This window comes from Atta cephalotes (genome assembly GCF_000143395.1).
Source record: "Atta cephalotes unplaced genomic scaffold scaffold00039, whole genome shotgun sequence".
In the NCBI taxonomy this organism is placed as follows: Eukaryota; Metazoa; Arthropoda; class Insecta; order Hymenoptera; family Formicidae; genus Atta; species Atta cephalotes.
In genome coordinates, this window is record NW_012130103.1 from 338,082 (window position 1) to 360,488 (window position 22,407).

The 22,407-nt window shown below is 34.4% G+C and overlaps 1 protein-coding gene across 1 annotated transcript in view; it reads right to left on the reverse strand.

Annotated features, from left to right (window-relative positions):
* LOC105622074 (myosin-I heavy chain-like) overlaps positions 1-22,407 on the reverse strand; it is a 28,746-nt gene that overhangs the window by 427 nt on the left and 5,912 nt on the right. The window contains exons 2-14 of the mRNA XM_012203508.1: positions 21,409-21,471; positions 11,531-11,783; positions 9,156-9,490; positions 8,601-9,083; positions 7,129-8,032; positions 6,517-6,769; positions 6,319-6,354; positions 4,507-5,557; positions 3,653-4,242; positions 3,404-3,593; positions 1,680-3,123; positions 1,180-1,451; positions 331-780 (exon numbers count right to left, since the gene is read on the reverse strand). Of these exons, the coding sequence (XP_012058898.1) occupies positions 331-780; positions 1,180-1,451; positions 1,680-3,123; positions 3,404-3,593; positions 3,653-4,242; positions 4,507-5,557; positions 6,319-6,354; positions 6,517-6,769; positions 7,129-8,032; positions 8,601-9,083; positions 9,156-9,490; positions 11,531-11,783; positions 21,409-21,471 (6,324 nt within the window). The remainder of the gene's footprint in view (positions 1-330; positions 781-1,179; positions 1,452-1,679; positions 3,124-3,403; positions 3,594-3,652; positions 4,243-4,506; positions 5,558-6,318; positions 6,355-6,516; positions 6,770-7,128; positions 8,033-8,600; positions 9,084-9,155; positions 9,491-11,530; positions 11,784-21,408; positions 21,472-22,407) is intronic.

The following is a 22,407-nucleotide window of genomic DNA, read 5'->3' on the forward strand; positions in this document are numbered from 1 at the left end:
TTTTTGCATAGAAAAATTTTCAATTGTATTAAAAATCGAAAAATTTTTATTGAGGATTTTATTTCTTTAATATTGCTTTATTATTTTGCGAGTACTATATAAAAAATACTATATTTTTATATAGTGACTCAAATATTTAAGAAACTTTCTTTTTTAATTAAATGTTAATACTTCGTGTCTATAGCAATTTCTATTTTATTTTATCTGATATTTTTATTTTGCTTGAAGACGTAAATAAAAATTCCTAGAAAATTAGAAAATTTTGAATAAATTTTTTCCAAAGGTTGAGTAGACATGAATGATGACATTTCACCGCTTGAATCACGTTACCTGCGACGTAGTGAGGATAACCTTGCTCTGCTTCTTATCCGTACCAGTAATAATCATCAAGCAATTAACGGCAGGCGTATAGCTTAAAATACTGCTATATTCATAAGTACACAACGCGTTTCTGGAACGGTGTTCTAAGAGATGAAGACCCTGCTGGTCAACGGCCAGCCAGAGGACGCGAGGCCAATTCGAAGTAAACGATTGCATCACATCGAAGATTGTCGCGCGGTGCAACGGCCACGACTGGATCAGATTTAAGAAAGCTTTTTTCGCCTCCGGCGGTGTCATTCCACGTAGAGATTGATGATGTTGGCGCACACCATCCACACACAGGCACGGCACCAGTCTCGATGATAGGCAGTGACTCGATATTGTTCGATAATCCGGTTCCGATATGATCTCTTGACAATCGCCCAATTCCAACTGCGCTTGTAAAGCCGACAGCATCATCTGAAAGTGATATTAGTCTCGTGAAATTCTCTTTGAACTGATAATAACACAAAGGAAATACAAGTAATAGTCTGCAATATAGAATACTCAACAATTTTATATATATATATATATATATGTATATATATTATAATATAATATAGTATAATATATAATCTATATACTAAATTAAATTCACAAAATAATATAAAATAAAAAAGAAATTAAACAAAAGTATCTTATAACTTACTGATTTTTTTATAACTTCATTTTGATATATATTTCAAATGTAATAATTAATGAATTTTAAATCATATGTGTAAAGAATTAAATTTGAAATAGTTCTATTTAAAATTAAATTATTAAGAAAATATGAAAGTTAAGCGCAGAGAAGTTACTGCAACGAGGCTTCTTACTTACAGCTTCTTTTTCGGTGATAGGAAACCGATCGGCTCGTAAATCGTGTAACACTTGATGATACAATAATTCCTTTTCGACAGGATCGTCTAAATTCATGTATTGATCTAAGAACAAATGTTTCTTGAACAGGAAAAGGTGATGCGCATGCTTGCGTTGATGTTGACTCTGCTGCGACGTCCTGTATCGTTCCCACTTAGACATAACATCAGCTATCTTCTCCTCGGGAATTAGCGATCGTTCAGTCGGTCCCAACACCTCATAAATTGCATAACCTGATAAAGAATAAAATAACGATAAAAATCAATTAAATAAAATCCAATTTTAGGACAAATTAAAATGAATTAAATATAGACTTGTAATATTTACAAATTTTGCAATTGAAGATATGTCTGAATTTAATTAGAATACATGATACTGTAATTCTAACAGAGATCAGAAGAAAAGGAATTAGGATAGTAATATAAAATAATATAAATAAAAAATAAAAATATCGAGCATACCCATAGCAGTCTCCTCAAGTCCTATCTTTGTCTTTATGATTTCCATGACGTCCCTAGCGGTCGCGGATGGATGAAATTCGACGGCATGATATTGACCGTCCATGAAATGGAATCTGGCATAGATCGGCCGGCGATTGATAGTGCACATAATCTCCTCGCGACTCGGTGGCCACTGCCGCCTGCGAGTGCCCTGAGTCTTGTAAAGGCACTTTTCTGCAAACCTCGCATACTTACCCTCCTCGGTGACATAATCGCTAGCGCATCGTTTTAAGTGTGCTATCAAGTATTTGCGTATCGTCTTTTGAGGCGGTAGGATTACAGAACACGCGAGCGAGAGCAATGCCCAGTGTCGCAGATTGACACGATTATTGGGATCTGGATGATCAGTGGTTTGCTTGATCAATTGGAGATATAATTCACCCAGTAGATTTTCTTTTCGTATACAACGTTCCATTACGGTTTGTATAAGATTCACGTGTTCATCCTCGACTCTACGTACTGTATCTCCGTTTTGCCCAAGTCCCGCATACGTCAAAATTAACTGGAAGATATTTAGAGACACTTGTTCATCGGGATCAGGCAGTTTCGATAGACTTTGCGGTATCTGTTGCCTGCTGAAAGCCCAGTAAGCATACGGGAAACCTTTGTAAGTCTCGCCGTGATCGGCACTTCCATGTTCCTGCCTGAGCTTTTCTATTCGATGCTTCGATAATCTTCTAAGTGTATTCCGAAGAAAACCACCACCGGAATCCTGCGGTTTTCTAAGAATCTCCGAATCGACTAGAGTTCGCCGACAATTGATTAGATTGTGATAGAGTCGGATGCGATCTTCGTTAGTAATACACTTGAGTTTCTTCGTGGGTACCTCATTCTCTGTGATCCAACCCGCCAGTGCCGAACAGTAACTGACAATCAGACTACCAATCTCGTTTTTTTGTGGCGTCTCGAAAACGAAACACTTGTGCGAACTATCGGGATTATGTCGCAACAATGAGAGTGTGATGAATGAATCGCTCGGATCTAACATAATGCTTTCGACATCCTGATAACGATACTCGGACAGAACGAATTTATCATCCGGCTTGATTAACATCAGACCGTCACAGTTGATGCCGAGAATCAACTGGTTGCCATAAGACCAGTATCCGCGGTAAGTTACATTAAACATCGTTGTGCCATAAAGTGGATACTGCATCACGCAGGATAGATACAGAACTTTGGCAGCGAGCTCTTTGCGTCCGGCACCATATTGTCGGTGTGCTTGCGCTATAATCGGCACCCAAACATCGTCGCCACGAGCCCGACTGATTCTGTAGGGTAGGAAGCTATCCACTTCGCTGTAATAATCTAGTCTATCATTATCCTTGGGATCACCGAGGGACACTTGTGCTTGCAATCCTGCCAATTGCAATGCTACTTTCTCGGACACCGGAAAATCATCGCACTAAAAATAAATAGAAGAATAAAATACATATAGGATAAGATGATACACTTTTGAACATGGTACAATTCTAAACGAAATAAAATTTGAATTCAATTTTCGAAGTTCAAATTTGGTAACCTTATTATATAAAAGATATTGAAAGAAATCAAATAGGAAGAAATCAAACTTGAACTTCGGAAATTGGATTAAAATCTTATTTCGTTCAGAATTATACCATCTTATTCTAAAAATAAAAGTTTAAATTGTGAAGCAATCTATTTGTTATAATGAAGCATCATACCTTTACGACATTGTAGACCGCTTGCGCGTATAGCATATTAACTTCTACGGGATCCTGCGAGATCTCCCTTGGATTACGGAATAACCTTCGTTTGAAGACGAAACGATTATCGCCGCTGCCTAAAGTAGTATTGTTACCGCGTCGTAGTGTCGAAAACGTCGACTGTGCCGTATTCAATTTGCATTGTTTCCTGCAGTTATAGATTATTGTATAATAATTCTACGTGAATATAATTGCATTCACACTTACATTTCCCATGCAGCAATCACGTCGTACAAATAATCGTGAGCTCGCACGTGCTCCTCTCCATCTGGTCTGCTTTGATAAATGGCCCAACCTTCTAGCGATCGAAGACCCAACTTTTCTCCTAGTTTGGCGACAGCATCAGCAGCTGTATCAATCGGATGCACGTCGATCGCCTTCGTTCTTCCGTCCAAAAAAAAGAACCTGCATACTATGGTGCCCAATCGTCTCATAGCAGCGATTTCCACCGTAGATGGTGGATGTTGCCTGCAAGATACCTTGGTGTTCTTGCAATTATCTACGCACCACTGCACATACTGTCTCAGCTTGCCTTCAAGAGCAAGATTCTTTTTCAGGAAGGAGACAAAATACTTGTAAAGTAGCTTGCTCGGTTGGAAGGCGACGATCGCCAAACACAATAGCAGCCACACGCGTTCTGACCACTCAGCGTTGGGATTATTCGTCGCTTGACGCATACATTGCACAAAGATTTCATCTCTTAACTCTTCCCGCTCGATCCCATAAGCGATGATACTCTGAATCGTGACTATTTCTTGATCCAACTTCATTTCACCGCGAATATACTTACACAAATCCTGAGAAAAAGAATAACATGATTATGTATCCTAATTATAACATTTATAACCCAACAAAAAAAACTTTAAACGGAAAGAAAAGAATTTTCTACAGTTTTTTAATAATTTTAAATGCAATTCCAATCTCGAAGATTCATCAACTTTATGGTCAGATTGCTGTAGATTAACTTCAAATTATTGAATTATTGAATTTACTTAAAAGTTACAAGAAATAATTATTCTTTTCTTTGAGTTTTCTGCAAGTTATAATTAATGCAGGCGTACCCTGAACACGGAACACGCAACATTCACGTTGTCGGGATCATACATATGAATATGCGAGTTCGGGATACTCGATCCTTTGTAGTATGTGACCATCTCGTACTTCGGAATGAACTCGATACTTTTCCCGCGCGATTTCCTCGTTAACGTAGCCATTATGGTACCCTCCGGCGAACGTTCATGACTGTTAAAATAATTTTGCGCAAACTCTACAATGTCGTGGTAGGTCACCTCGTTCTCCTGCTCCTTCTTGTCTTCAAGCTCTTGCAGTTTCCGCTCCACACGAGTCTTGCGCCGCTGCTCACGTTCCACCGGCAGTTGCTGTACCGTCTGCGATTGTGGCTGCAGCTGATCATGGCCGTTCTGTTGCGCCTGGGGTATCGTCTGATGATGATGATGATGGTGAGCCGGATGATGATGGGCGGAACTCCTGGACTCTGGCCTAGATGGCGGACTAGCAGCGATTTCTTTGGTTATCTTACCACTGGGTGGAGGCGGTGGTGGCGATCCGCAAGTCTCACCGTTCATCATCTGGCTCGGACTGCCGCCGTTATGAATTGGAATGTCAGAATCATTCGCTTCTCGCGGCAACACTGACTCGTAAATTGGCTCGCCGTTGTCATCTGATGACTCGCCATTCACAATTAAAGGTGGCGCCGGAGGTGGTGGCGGCGGTGGTGGTTCCGTGGGTTCCGGAAGACTTGGTTGACCAAGTTTGCTACTACTCAAGTTATTCGAGCACGGCATTCGCTGTTGCTGTTGCGGAGACTGTACTTCCTGCCCATTCATGGGAGAAGCGACCTTCGACTCGGCCTTGGCATTCAATTCCATCTCTTGTTGAATAACATTTTCTAATTCTACGTCAAGGTCCTCCACCAATTCGTCCATCTGTTCCCCGATTTCCTCGATAATCTGATTACTTTTAGTTGATTGTACGTCAGATAGGAAGGAAAACAGATTGTCAAGATCCACCGATTGCAAATCCGTGACAGCTATCTTCGAGTTCATTTGCTCGGCCATCTGTGACAACGCGTCGATTTCTTCTTGCACTTTTCTGCAAAATTAAAAAGAAAATTGTATTGTCGTTACCGATGTTTTTTTTCCAAAAATGCTAGTATTACGAGCAAAGTAAATTTCGTGTAATGTTATCGTGTAACAATAACCACAACGAGGCATTCCATGCAGTAAATTATAAAATAATGTCTTGAAAAAAATCAGATAGCAAATTCGGTTGGACGTACATCGTTATACACAAATTGATTGACAAAGATATGTTTAATATAAATATAAAAACGGATTAAACCGTAAAATCCTTGATAAATTTTAATGTTAAGTAAAATATGTGCTCTATAATTCGAAATATTTACATTTTATTTTTACTCAGATTAAATTAGTGTACAACGATTTTAATATGCATTAGTACATTCAATTGAATTCGCTAAGAGATACACAATCATGAATAAATTTTAGCTACATACAGCTAATCTATAATATTTATAATATGCTATAACTACGATAATTTTACATTTTCTTTAAATGTTCAAAGATTATAATATTTTATTTAAATTTATATCATTGTAATATTTATGTCTTAAAGTCGCGTGCTTTACGCCGTTCTTCTATCCAATTCATCAATTATAAACGTGTGATTTTCTATTATGTAGCGTTTAATTTCACAATCGGTCTTCAGTATAAAACCATACATATATCAAACGAAGAAGCGATAAGGCGTTTAAGATACACGCAATATTTAGCATGCAACGAGTGTATGCCGTCATATATACGTCACACGATCTTTTCCATCGTCGGACTTACCCAGATTCCATCTCGGCAATACCATCATACTGCGCGCTATAAAAGGAACACAAACGGAAACGATTAATGCATACAATCGATCGGCACGCATAATTAATCGGTTCCATTGTTATCAGTTATCTTACACGAGAATTACTATCGTCGCAAGCAAGGTTCATGGGAATTAAGAAATTCAAACGGAGTTGATCTCTCATATACCTTTGGCTCTCTTCCAACGCCTTCTTATCCTCCATCATTCTTCGTTCCTCTTCCAACCGTTCCCTTTTTCTCATCTCCTCATCGACTCGTCGCATTTCTCGTAGAGCTGCGGCTACTTCCCTCGCAAAGACACCTCGCAAATGACTCTGAATTACTATAGCTGCCCTGCGTTTCCTGATGAACATTATTCGTAACTTCCAACCACGATATGCATGCTGCACCTTCAGTGTCGCCTCCCTTATACGTCTATACTCTATAGAACAGAGAATAACATTATTAGTACAATACAATTTCCAAACAAATGAAAATATATTAATTATTCCAAATAAATAAAGTATAATATAATTTCTTCAAAGTTAAAATTGAATGTCATATTTCTCTTTCTAATTTACTCGGAATAAGAATAATTTTTTATTTGTTTAAAAATTGTATTATATTTATGTCTTGAAATTTGAAAAATATGACCTTCAGAACATTTTTTGCTTATTATATTATTTTTTCAAAACAAATAATTTTTCCCTTTAATATTTTATATCATATTTGAAAACAACAAATATTTTAAATTATAGCGTGAGTTAGAAAACATATAAAGATAGGAAACGCAGATCATACCTCGTCGTTTAATGTATCCTCGCCAAATCTTCTGTATCACAATGGCATTCTTCGTTATTACCTGGTTTCTGGAATCCTCCAGAGGCTCGTGCACGTAGCTTCGCAAAAACACCTTTGTCCGGCCAATTTGCCATTCAGTTTGCGGTATACCTTGTTTACTAATCAGACATCTAACCGCCTCCTTCTCGTTAGAGGAAAGTGAGGATCGGCTTTTATCCAGACAACGATATCTCGCAACGAAATCATGGAACGACATGTGTATTGGGAAGCCCTCCTTGCGTATGCGTATGATATCGAGCATACCAAGATATTTGAGTTGGTCCATAACGAGCTTCTCATCGTAGTGATTGGCCATTTTTTCCATGTTCGGTTTGATACAGCGCGCGTACCACGGCGTCGTCCCCTGTAAAACGTCTACTAAAGCTTGCAACTGATGCCGGAATGAGTCGCAGAGGGTCGGCTTGCCCTTGGACGTTCCTCGCGACATCGTAGTAGTTGTGCCGCCGGTTGCACGCGCGACGGTACATCCCAATAGATCCTGATAAACACTGATCTCTTGTACAAACTCATTTGTACTCCTGGACATGAAGTCGAAGAATACATCCTGCTGTACATCCCGATTCTTGTCGACGAAACCTTCGACAGTATATGTCACGCAACCGGCGTAATGCTTGACCCCAAATTCCTTCTCCCATTTCCGTCGATCATCTCCCTTTACGTAGCACGGATGACTCTCAAATTCAGCGTGCAGGTTTGTCAGATAAGCTAGATCCGAGCCTTTCGGCATATGGCACTGCTCGGTAAGTAACTTAAGAACACATCGCGGAGGCTTCTCAATTAGCTCCAGGCACATAGTGTTATCAGTGAAAGTGATGTGGGAGTACTGGATCTCTTCTTGATGATACTAAACATATATTTGATACTTATATATTTATTTATGCTGAATTAACTTTTTGGCAACAAAACAAAAAAATGTACGAAAGTGAGGGATAAAATAAGTTTTAAAGCTCAAATTAAAGTAAACTTAATTTAGAAAATTTAAAATAAAAATATTCGAGCATTAAATTCTCTCTTAAATCATTCTAATTAGAACATTAAAGAAAGTTTGAATGAAAAAAGCTACTTTTATTTGTTTCATTTTATTTGTTTTACCTAAAATTAGATGTAACAAATTGAATAATTCGAGATATTCGAAATTTTTAAGCGTCCCTTAAATAGATAATCAATAGTAATATAAAATATTTAATATTAGTTAATTTAATATTATTGATCATCTGAAGGTCACATTGAGTCTTTAGACTTTGTTTTGAATTGCTTATCAACAAACAGTTATACAAAATAATTGTACAATATATATTGTGCGTCTAAGAACTGCTTTTAAGCTTTGGTAACTTTAGATTTCAAAAACTTGTGCAGTTTTTCATACGAATTGTTTGATCACATAAAAATTCTGAGCACTGGGATAAACTTACGAGTTCCTGCTCCAATGCAAAGACGTAGTGATTGAAAAACTTGTGCAGCTTCTCGTTCGTGTAGTTGATGCAGAGTTGCTCAAAGCTATTCAGCGTAAAATTCTCGAATCCGAAGATATCGAGAACCCCAAGGAACCGCGAGATATCCTGACCTGGGTTCGTGCAGTTGTTGATGTGGTTGATAAGCCAAGCGAAAGTGCGAGAGTAGAGTGCTTTTGCCATCGCGTGCCTATTCTCCCTGGCCTCTTGCACCTTCAGTGGAATCTCCGTGATATTACCACGAACGTTTATCTGTCGTATCAGCACCACCTTGGTGAGATCCTCTACCTGAAGACCCAACAGCGGCGCAACCGTGTCGACTATATTCCCGTCCTCCTTCGATAACTCGCATCTCTCGCCATCGACGTCCTCGAAGCTCAAGTTTCCGAGCCACAGGATGGCCGATAGAACTCGGAAGATACCTTCGCACATTTCCGGCGCGATCTGCACGAAGACGAATAATAATTATTCGACAATAATAGGAGTGCAAAATTCTCTTTCTCAGCAGAGAAATACCTGAAGCACATTAAAGGCGAGCCTGAGAGAATCGAGCTTCTTAGAGTCGGAAATTCCGTCGATCTTCACGCAGCCGGACTGATTGAGATATTTGTAGTGGCTGGCTGGCCTTAACTTATATTGCTCCGCAAATTCCTTATCCCTCGTGCCGGCCTCGACCAGCTGATAGAACACGTGATAATTGCGTTCCCCGGGGCTCTGAAAGGTGATACGACTCTGCTCCAGCAGGTAGTCTTGGATGATACATCCCTTGATCATCCACTTGTTGTCGAAACACACTTGCATAAACTTGCCAAAGCGCGAACTGTTGTCATTCCGTACAGTTTTCGCGTTGCCTTTTAACGAGAATAAAATTTCTCTCGTTAAACTTTCTCATCGTTCTAATTTGAATATTGAGAAAAATTCAAAAACTAAATTTATTATTACCAATTCTAAAACGTTATCAATATTAAGTGATTGAAAAACAATATTATTATCGACACATAAATTATATAAGAAATTAGAAAATAGGTCACTCTTAAATAATGTAACACAAGTTTTTTATACATTTGTCACTTTTAATCACAAAATATTTATAATCGAAATCTTTATAAACATCTAAATAATTTAAATATTGACTTAAAAGAGAAAAAAGAATAAGCACGCTATTAAAATTTTAAAATAATATAAAATAATAATAGCGTGTGTAGTCCAATTGATATATGTCTCCTCCTTTAAATAAAATATATAATACATAATAAAATAATATAAAACAAAACTATTTTTAAAATTTGAAATCACTGTTTTCTGTTATAATTTTGTACAGATCATCAAGGAGTACAAAATATACAACGGATAGAATTTTTTAAAGCTCGTCTTCTTTCGTTCTAACTTTTAGTATGATTGGATGATTGGATGATTTCCCTAATGATCACTGAAGGCATAAATTAGCGTTCAATGACTTCGTTTACTATATAAAATTTATATATCGATAGCATTCTAAGATTAATAAGAGTTTAAAATTTTAAAAGTTTTACAATATTATTACATTAAAGACATTTTTTTAAATTCTTTTATAATGCATTTTTAAGAGGAAATACATTTGTTAAATATTCCTCGAGACTTATGCAGAATAGGAGGAGCGAGATTTTCTCAAGTTTATTTAAATGCGAAACATGGATAAAACTCTGTGACGAAGATAAATGAAATAAGTAAGATTTAAAAAAGAAATCATTATCTCTCTCTCATGCAGGTGAATGAACGACGCTGTCTGATGTGTTTTATTCATAAAATCTTTTTGCTTCGTGACCCACTTCATTTCCCTTCGTCACTGTATTTAACACCTGAGTTATTCGCACCTAGATTACGATTAATGAATCGCTTGTTTACTTCTGAACGCACGATAAGGATCCACTTTATCGTCTCCGTTTATCTTCACTTCGGTTAAAACATCGATTCTTTAACAGTCTATTACCGTAATCCAATTCTGAAGAAGATAAGTTGTTCCTAGCGATACTCAATTCATTTTTAGCCCAGTTCCTTTTCTGACATCTAATAGTTTTGTATCGAATCTTAAATTCTGACGTATTTTCGTAGGTTGCGACTTATACATAGACTCCTCGATCTTGAGATCAATTTTATCAGAAATATCGACGACAGATATAATTATTCAATTTAAAAAACAAATTTTAAAAATCTCCAATTTTTTGATACAACATATTTTCAGATATTTATAATCTAAGTTTAAGATTAACATATATTTAATCATAATCACTATTCATGAGTTTAGTAGATCCAGACATTTTCTTCATCTATACGTTATAAAAAATTATTTGTAACAAATGTTTTTCATAATTTTACATAATTTTAAGTTACATAATATAATTTCTCACAATTATTAACTAAATTCGTTAACTGTGCTGATCTGTTAAAAAAAATTTACTCTACTGATTTACTTTATGAATTTACTTTACTGATCATATAGATCAATATGAACAAGTTTTACAAATTAAGAAATAAATAATTTTTACAAAAGATCTTACAACAAATGAAGTTACCAAATATCAAAGAAAATAATTTTTAAATAAAATTAGTAAGAAAGTTAATTATATTTTGGGTTAAACAGACTAGGATTATAAATTACTTTATAATCAGTCTAATCATGTCATTCAAGTTTTGTTACAGCGATTGAGGAAATATTTCATTATCGGAATTGCTATTAGATTAATTTAATCTGATTAAACGGCAAAATTCATTCCAATGATTTGAGCCAAAGCAGAAGATTTCAATTAGCAAATATTTTCTAACAAATTTGTGTACAGAGAATGGGAGAGAGATATCCGGAAAATATATAATCACAAAATTACAAACGTAATTTGGAACCTGGATGTAATTACCAAATGCCTCGAGGATGGTATTGGCCTCTAGAATTTGCTGTTCCACCCACGTATCGACGTTGCTAGTAACCGAGCATAGGTACTGTAGGATGAACTTGGTGGTCTCGGTCTTGCCAGCGCCACTCTCTCCCGATATCACACAGGATTGGTTGCTCACGGTGTCCTGTAAGGATTTGTATGCCGCCTCCGCCAGGGCGAACACGTGTGGCTCCAAGGCGCCCATCTTCTGGCCATGGTATCGATTCACATATTCCTGCGAAAAGACGAGGAAGACGCCCTTTTCGATGAAACAGGTTCCGGTCGTTAACGAGGTGCCGCCGCCGCTCCTTTTTGCTACAACTTTGCTCGTGAGAATAGATGGTCTTAAAAGCCTCGATTCGCGAACAGCATTCTTGCTCCAAAAACGAAAAATGAACTTAGTTTATTGTACTAAAATGGAGAGAGCTTTATGAAGAACTCACGGACGCAGAAAAAGGCTGACGGATGCTCCAAAGAAAGTCAGCAAAGCGTTGCACAGTGTTGTTAATTCTCACTTTAGAAGTTTGTAAAGTCTTTATACATTTTTGGCGAAATATAGAATAATTTCATTGCTTACAGCAAGATATTTTATATTACATAAAATATTCATTCTTTCTAAAAAATATAGATACAATCTTTTGTAACTATAAAATGTTAACATTTACGTATACATTCTTTACTTGAGAAAGAATTCTTTTATATTTATTTAAACATTAGGTATGTTTTTTATTGCTGCACTTTCTAAACTGGTACGTACAGGGCAATATTAAAATGAAACAAATATACGTTTGTTTCATTTCAACTTATTGTACCGGTTCAAAGTACAGCAATAAAAAACAGACCTATTGTTTCGTTTTAAAGAATATCTTTTTCAAAATAAACATATTTCATATTTCATAAACGTTGCAATTGCCTTCATTAAGGCGAAAAGTAATCTGACACGTCACAAAACGTCATTGATTTTTAATGACATATCAAAATATGAAGATAATTCGTAAATCGTGTAGCTTTTTTAATATTCAATATTTTTAAATCGCATTGTTTACTTAAAAACTTTATACCTCAGTTCGACCACAAGCGAACTTTTTTAAAAGGTACTTCTTTACGAAAAGCATATACTTGCGTGAGAAATGACAATGAAATCGATGTCGAATCAACATCGATTTAATGATTTCGATTCAATATCGATTCCATTATCGTTTCTCCCTGGGTGCAATTTCTTCCTGTGTATACATTATCTCATTCAATTTATACTTGTGTGTTTCACTCTATAATCTTAATTAAAATTATTCATAGTCCGATATTTATAGACCAATACGTAGACAGTTCTTATTTTAAGATCTTAAGTAATGTATCCTAAGATGCTAATATTGCTCTGTGATTGGCTTATGATATTTTAATACAATCTTAAATATAAGATCCGACTATAAATATTGGCTATAAAGTGAAACAGTTTGTGTTAAAGTATATTACAGAGAGAAATTATGTGTATCTTTCTCTCTCATAGGATTTTGACAAAATTGTTCATGGCCTTGTTACAGAGTCACTATTTATATTACAGTGATGATTAGATGTGATGTAACATAAAGTGTAAAAGGGCGTGCCAGGAATTTTTTTCATAAGTTGCCTTTAACATGAGTGAAGAGAATATAGCCACATCAAGACCTTCGTGCGCGATAACGCCGCGATAATCCTGGCTAATCATCCGGCCGAAGGTTTGAAAATATGAGCACGAATGTAGCGCATCAACCCCGGTAACCCGATTAATCAGCGACGACACCCGATAAGCGCGTGCACCGCCGACGATGACCGAGTTCCACCGTGGCCCTCTTCGTTTAGCCTTCTCCCTCGGGACGCGGGTATATATACACAAGCATACAAGCTCTGCAAAACGCCGCTCTCCGCCTGGGTTGTCGCTCTCGGCCGTTAGTCTCGCAGCCGAAGTAGTGCAACCCAGTTTTGCGTCGGGCCGCCCGCGCCGCTAAGCATCAGGCAGCGAGAATGCGCCTCGACGCCCGTTATAAATGGATGAAATGCACTCGGCTGAAATTGCCGCCATGTGATAACAGGAAAATACATAGTACCGTGACAAAACGACCTCTCGATGACAGAAAGATTATTTTTAGTACAAATCGACTCGTAAAAATCAGCGAAGACGCGACTTAATAAATTATTTCTAGCTTCAGAAATAATATTATAATTTTTATTATATAGCTATTATGTAGCAATTTCTCCAGCGCTTTAACTTCATTTCTGTACAAAAAATAAATTTTGAGAGCTAATAACATTATAGACCTTTATTAAGTTACCATCTTTACACGACAAAAAAAAACAAACATACGTACTAAAAGTACACTACAAATTCTTAATTAAATTATTCTTAATTAAATTTTCTGAAAGGATTTAATTTTATTGTACTTATTTCTTTATTTTATGTTTATGTTCTTTTAAAAGTGGAAATATTATTAGATTAACGTGACGCACTGTATTTTTCCTGATAAACGTCTGTTAAATTAAAATCAAGATTAGGTTAGCACCTAAGCAACAATACCTAATTCCGAAAAACAAATATATAAATTGTTTTAACAAATGCATAATTACAAACATTCAAATCCAATTCAAATATATCTTTAAAGTACTAATTTTAGAATTCTTTTTCTTGTCTAATACTTTATGTAAAAAAATTAATTAAATCGATGTAATTACGTTATTAACTAAAAGCTAAGATTAATTTGTGCTGTTAACATATTTATATGGTAAATCAATAATTTCAATAAATGACGTTCTGAATATTAATATTGCTATAGAATGATTTAAGACGCTTCAATGTAACCTTAAAAAGTTATTTTGGAAGAAAATTATCTCAAGGTACATTTATAGAGCATGGGTTGCCCGAGATAAACCAAGCGTAGTCGGAAAACCTTAAGAAAACAAGCTGGGATATAAAAATAAGTGTGAAAGGACGCCTTCAAAGCAACGCGCCGGAAGTTTCGACACTTCTCGTTGCTTCTTTTTTTGAAAAAAATCGATTGCATCCATATATAAATACATGTCACATTATATAATACTGCGCTGTTCAACATGGTATCTTCATTCTAAGCTGCTTAATGTTAAAAGTTTTGAACTTTATAATTGGCTTCTAAAGTTTCAGAGTATTTAAACATCCAAAAATAAATAATTTTAATATTTGCAAATAGAAAAATGTCATTTTTATGTCCAATATTTATTTAGAATGTCTCACAGATAATTTATATTTTTAGATCAAAATACCTACTTTTATTTTTATTTTAAATTTTCGTGTTTATCAGCTGTACTAATTATCGTTATTTGTTTATAATTTAAACGCACTAAGATAATGCCAAATACATATATCCGTAATTAGATTTTGGAATTAAATACAAAGTATTTATAATTACAATTTTGTCATTTATAGCTAATTTTTCCTGTTTCTGTGACACATAGCAATGCAATAATAAACGAAGTAATAACAAAGTAATTTTTTAAATAATAATTCGTAACTATATCTACAGTTCTACATTTAAAATTGTAAGCCATTACTCCATTTAAATGGAATTAAAGCCTAAGTAATAAGATCAAATAAATTAAATCAACTTATTCACGATTAATTGCATCTGTTAAATATCTTGGATAAAAATACCAATTTTTATCTCAAAAATAATCCATAGCCAACTTCCACTAAAATCAGTGTTGCTTTTTTTTCAATTAGTTTAAGCTTCCCGCTGTTACACAGCGTCGTCAACACCGGTAGTGTTGCAAAGGGATGTCGATTCTTCGTTCCATTTCGTTAGTGGGTCACGTCCATCGATCAGTATCGTCTATGAGGGAATTGAACACGTGTCATCGTCGATAGAAACTTCGATGATTTTTCATCCCGCTTTCATTACACAAATCGAGCGTTAAACTCGCGACGAAATATGGATTGATTAACGTCAATTTCCGTTTATCCTGATATAGAGAGGGACGAAGAAATATTTGCAATAGATGGGTATTCCGAGATCCGAGTCTGGAAATCGGAAACGAATCGACTTATTTGTGATGTTAACCCCCTCGATTACCGCAAGATTGATTATTAAACCATCACCGTGATATTCGGAACATCCAATCGATTGGTTCAAATCGAATTACGGTTATCCGATATATTAAGCAATCTCATAAAAAAACTGTCAATTTTTCCCTTGCGTTTATTACTATTTTATATACATCGCGAAGAATAAAATATCGCAAATAATTTTCAATTTTGATAAAAAAGGAAAAGATGTATTTGTATGGAATCTTGTATGGAATGATTATTATCCAGTAAATAAATAATAATTCGCATAATCGTATTCCAATAAGTAAAATAAAATAATTGATTTAAAAACCGATAAAGTTTCACACAAGTCTTTCGTATTTCCTAGCCATTAATATCGGCAAATATTTGAACGACTTGATTGTGGGTTTACTATGGAAGTACCAATCATTTACTTCGACAACAATTCGAGTATATTTGCTTACTTATGATCAACAAAATGATATCATACATCGCTACTCATAAATTCTTTGGAATGAAAGTTCTTTCTAAAGAGTAAAAATTAAGCCAATCTTAACAAAGAATGGCTCAATTTTCAATTCTTTAAGAGTGTGAGATTTCACTCTTCACAGAATTAGATTTATTTTTCAGAGAGACATGTGTCAAATGAATGTAACAGTATGATGTCAAAATTGAATTATTCTTAGCTTGGAAGTGTACAAAAAATGAGCGTAGCGGATTAATAAGTGAATTAAAAAATTAGTTAATTAAGGTTGCTATTTCTTTGTTTCTCTTTTATATAAGAGTGACTTTTTATCTCGGATGTTTCTATCGAACATCTAACGACAAGGGTATTAAAATAATCTAATACATGTTTAACATTTTAAAATACTATATGTCACTCATTTGCTACAACACAACTCAAAAATTATTTAATAAAACATCCTTTTATTTCTTTATAATCAATTATTACATCAAAATTATATTTTAAATATTACAAAATTTTAATGATTTAATATATTAAACTTATTTTTTGAAAAACTTTTGTTTTTTATTTTAATTGTGTCGTTATTATAGCAAATAAATGATATACAACATCGTTATTTCATAATAATTAATTGTATGTATAATAATTAATAATTACAGCATATTCTTACATTAATTTTCTTCGTCGATAATTTTAAGAAAAGCTTTTCACGTAATTAGCTTGGAAAATTTATTTTCTCGAAATAGAGGTCAGATTTATAACGAATTTGGATAACGCGAATGTAGCTGTTTCCTGTATGTTACTACTCATTGGTAATTCAAGCGCGATTTGCACGTGGATCATCGTGATCGTTTTGGCGAGGATCCAGCAAGAGTATCCGGTAGAAATGTGCGGAATTGGCGGCTCCCGAGGCGACCACGCCGAGTCCCGAATCCGATCCGCATGCTTCGGCGCGATCAATAACGCGGGGCGTGCACCACCACTGCGTGCCACCCTCTTCCTTCTAGTCCCGGCAGGAGTCCTCGGTCGGCGGTACCCCAGCTGACCTTCGCAAATCACGCATGATACCGTAGCACGCAAATTTTCACAAATGTGTGCACGAGGTTAATGTACCGCAGTCACGTGAATTTACAATCAGTTTTTTTCGTTTCGCACAAATTGGTTCGCGCACGGATTGCGCCATGCGCGATAATAGTTTCCAAATTATTGTGTTTCCGAAAAGTAATTTGGATACTAAAAAAATTGCTAAAAATGTGGTAATAAAAACACCGTTGACGACCTCTTATTAAAATTTTATTGCAACTTGTCAGTTTGAGGGAGGCTCGAAAAGTTTTCTGAACATCGCGAGAATATACAGTACCCTCTTATTAAAAAATCCTGTTAAAAGGTTGCGTACATTGTAGAGAGAGAAGCAGGGGAAATGCAATAAAATGTATAAGCCTTTAGAGAGCCAGTTCGTTCCCAAACACGAGACAAAGTAAATTTTATCGCTGCACTCTAACTCTGGCAATTCTCACCGTCCAATTCAATTTACGGTCGCATGCACCGCCGTTCGATGCTTTCCGTGTCGTATAAACGCGTGGCTGCACAGAATAATATTTGAAGAATTCTTTCAAAAATTTGAAGAGGCTTCTATTATTTGTTAGCTTAATATAAAACCCATTCATGTGGCGGAATCTATAGCTTTCTTCTCATTTTTTTTTTTTCGTTGAAAAGAAGTATCAAAACTATTTGCAAAAAACTAATCTTCGCCTAAGTACATAGTGTAGTAATAACAATTTAATAATAATATAATATGACATTAATATAATAACATGAAATAATAATATCAAACATTTTTTCAGATTTTTAACAGTTTTGCTGTTTTCTTATTAAAAATAATTGGAGCATTATGTTTCAATTTTACAGAAATATATAAAGTTTTTTGACTGTTAAGTTTAATACAACAAAAGATAAAATCCATGAGCATAAAAAGAATCAATACGTTTAAATATCAAAGTAAAACTTTTAAAAATTTATTTAAAGTTAAAAAAAATTTAAAAGTTAAATGAAATTTATATACCACTTTGACAAACTAAAAATAAAGTTGCCGAAAGAATAATTTTGATAAAAATGAACTGAAAATTCCGATGAAATTTCCCGAGAAATATTATCAAGGTTTTTTTTTTTTAATAATAAGCTTTGAATTTTTTAGATTTTCAATTTACTGTTAAATTTTTGTGAAATTTATTGTCTCTGTAACAATAAATTCTTTTCCTTTCTTCATTTTGGATCTGCTCGGAATTGCTGTTCGGTACCCAAAAATAATTCGTCCCGGAGAGACATATTCGAGACATATAACTATTGACGATGAGTCTGCGACATGCAAGGGAGCAAAGCCGTCGCGCATTACGTGCACCCGAAAATAGCTGCACCGGCGGGAAAAGGAAACGCCACTGCTCTATATTATCGAGTATATGCACTTAGTGTTTTACCCGATAAATAGTGAACGAGCAGAAATTTATCTCGTTCACCCTCGATCGCAAATATCAGCAAAAGCTCGTCGATAAAGGTCTCGCGATTTCTGCACGAATGAATCAAGTCTATATATATGAGCATCCCAATTAACGTAATTGTTAACATTATCATCCTGTCAAAAACTAAGTCGAGCGTGCTATCGCTTGAGTTTTGTTCCATTAGCGTGACCTAGAAAAACCGTTGTCGAAGAAGAGTAACGCTCGCCGTTTCGCGAGTTATCTCGACGCATTATAAGCACGTTGTGGCTTCCGTTTCCTGTTTTCAAACCGAGGGTCAATACGATAAAAGCGTCCTGCCGCGGTGCATTTTGCGGATTTGTGAAGCCATTCTCGGAAAAACTCGTCCGCCACAAACATGATAATTTTGCACGAGTATGCAAATTGCACGTATACATGCGACGAGGAAATTCATCGTCGATTAGGGTCCGAGGGAAAGAAACTCATAAACTCAGCCAACAATATATGTACACTTGAATACAATGTATCTTTCTTCTTGTGTACTATTTCTTACAACAGCTTGTCAATTTAAAATTAATTTTTCCACGAAAATATCAAATTTTTATTGAGAATATCAAAGTTATAATTTTTGAGCTACGAATAAACGAATATTTCTACAAAAGCGATCTAAGTTTCAGATTATTATGTTCTTCAATTAATTTTAGATGAAGTCCGTTTTAAAATGATTTTAAGAGAATTTTTTAAAAGAAGAAACTTCATAAAACTTAATTAGAAACTTAATTAGAAAATATATGCTATAGTAAATGATGACATTTGAAAAATCTTTGTAATAATTCTGTTGAAATGGAAATTTTATTTTTGCAAATATACAATTGGTTCTATTATTCCTTTTCAAGAATTTTGTTTGAGTTCATACATTGTGAAAAATTATGATAAGTTTTATCCTTTCAAATTCTCCGTTAAATTTAACGCCACACATTGCTTACTTTTTTTCTGTTTGATATTTGCAAATGTATAGTTGAATGACTTAAACGTAATTAGTATCTTTATTACAAAGTACCACAAAGTAATAAAGTGAAAATTTCATTAAATGTTGTGTAATTTCGTTGCTAACGTCGTATTATCATACATTTGAGAGACTGCTAAACGAACTGCAGTTACTTCTTGTTTTCGCAATGCGCGTTGTAGCAAGAGCAGCCGCATGTAAGAAATGCATTCAACGAGATGTCGAAAGATCCGAGACAGCATTTTTATAGCAAATTTGATTGAACACACTACTGCGTACTGGTGCATATTAAAATCATTGAATACTTTAATCTCAGTGTAAAAATGAAATTGCTAATAATTATAAATATATACAATATATAATTACTTAGCTCGTAATATGTAAGAACAATAAGCAAAAATAGAAAGCCAACGAACGAGGAATAATTTTTTAAATCAAGATTTAAAATTTATTATTTAATGTAATAACAATAAAACTGTATGAGTTTCGAACTCACAATCTTCTGTGATATGAAATATCACAGCTTTTTAAAATGCTAACGTCTTGAATGATAAAACGCCCTACATATATTTTACAAAACAAACACAATAAAATTTTAATAATAATTATTATAGCCACAATAAAATGTATTGAGAATTTCGTGGTTTAATATTTATATTGAATAAGCATTTTTTACGTCAATTTGTGTATTACGGTTTAATGTGCGCTAGTCCGCATTTGTATTTCGAATTTGCTATTAATCTTTCATCTCCATCTAGAAAATCGTGTATAGCATTTAGCGGCTCTTTTTTCACCTTGCTTCACAAAGCGACGACATCACGCATTATGCCTGATATTTATTATTCCTTGCTGGTGTTTCCGGTTTTTGTCAGCCGCAGGAAGCGCGGCGTATTTTGTACGCACAAGCGATCTATCGAGCCCACCCTATCGATCACTTCGTATCGATAATACTCATTCATTGTATCGGATTTGTATACCTTACTTGAATGGAAATGTTTCTTCTCCGTTATATCTCAAATAAATAATCTCTAAAAATTGCAAGAAGTATCGTATCTACGTCACATCGATATCTAAATTCTATCTTTAATTTTTCCTCTCAGAATTTTGCGTAATATTTTATATTTTAATTTTTATATTTGTGTAATATTTAACTTACTCAATTTTAACGATATCTGAATAGATATTCTTAATTAAATAAGTAATATAATTATTGTATAATTATTGTATACTTATATAATTAAATAAGTCTTAACTAAATAAGCAATTATGGTTGTGATTTGTATAATAGATATAAATATATTTTAATTCTAATAAAATTCCATTTATTTTATATTGCTTTCAACATGACACAATATTAAAAGTAATATACTCAAAGAGAGAGTAATTTAAAATATTATAATAATGAATGCTTTCTATTTGGTAATATAAATATCGTTCTAACTTAACCACTAAAGGTCAAGAATAATGCTTATATCAATTGTGTTATCAAATAGAAAGCACTCAATTAAAAAAATACAATATATCAAATTTTTCCCTTTTCTTTCCTCTTTTCTTTACGCTCTTTAATTTAACCCTCTGTGATCTAAGTTTTTTGTCCAGCCCAAGTTTTTCTATTGTTACTAAGCTTTCAAAAAAAAAGATTCAAGATTTTTTTTTAAGGTTTCTAGTTACCGAATAGTTGTTTAACTTAAATATTTATTTAAAATTTTTATTTAAAAATTAAAATTTGAATTAAAAATAGAACGAAATTTGTGAGTAAAATTTCCCTTTTAACGATCCTCCTCCCTCCCCCTTTCCAAAAACGATCCAGATTGCAAATGAAGAATTAACATGATTTCGCTAAAATTAAATAATTATACTCACATTCGTATAGAAGTCCACCTCTTTGTAAGGATTCACGGCCACCAGTATGGATCCCGTGTAAGTCTATGTAATATCGTGTTAAGGAATATGCAGCATGAATAGCATTCAATAAACATAAATATTCATAGTCTATGTTGGATATTAATAACATTGTTATCACTGTTAACGTAGAAAAAGTTCTGACATTTCTCTGCCGCTGACATTTTTCCGCGTTCATAGTCATGATATCCCTTGAAATATCTATAAGTGCAATACAAGTACATATAAGTGGGCGATAAATGGAGAGACAGAGGCACGAATCAGTCTAAAAACGTGTGACCTTTTTAACATTCCCTCGCGCTCGCGTTCCGAACAAACTCTATTTTATGAAGCGCGAACAGAAAGTTGCGCCAATCCGTTTTTATTGCTCGTCCTATAAAAGAGAAAACTCTCGAAGGCGAATAAAGCGTTTAATATGTGTCTATATACAGAATTATATACAGAAACTAGATATGCATACATTCTTTCTTTCTCTCTTTAATATCTCATGGATAATTTCGGAATAATATTCTTTTATTGATATTTTATCGCTAATCTTAAAAAAAGTTAGAAATCAGCAGTTTGATTTTATTGCAAATTTATTTGAAATTCGATTTAATCCAATTTTAGTGAATTAAGATAAAAATAAAATTCAATTTTACTTTTACTTTTAATCTCTTATTTGTTAATTATTAATTCAAGTAACATCGATGTCTCGACGCTTTCGTTAAAGAAACATGAAGTTTGAGTTGATTAAAAATACAAATGTAAAATTTAATGATTTGCCTTAGAGTCACTCTGATATATAAAATTGCGATAAAATGTTAATCTTCAACAGAAAAATAATACAGGCTATGTATAAGACGAGCTTGGAATTACGTCGCGCAATTTTAGACTCGCGAGAATATCGTCAAAGAAATCTCTAGAGACAGAGAAAGATAGAGCGCACAATTCTGCCATAAGCCCTATCCCTTGCATAAT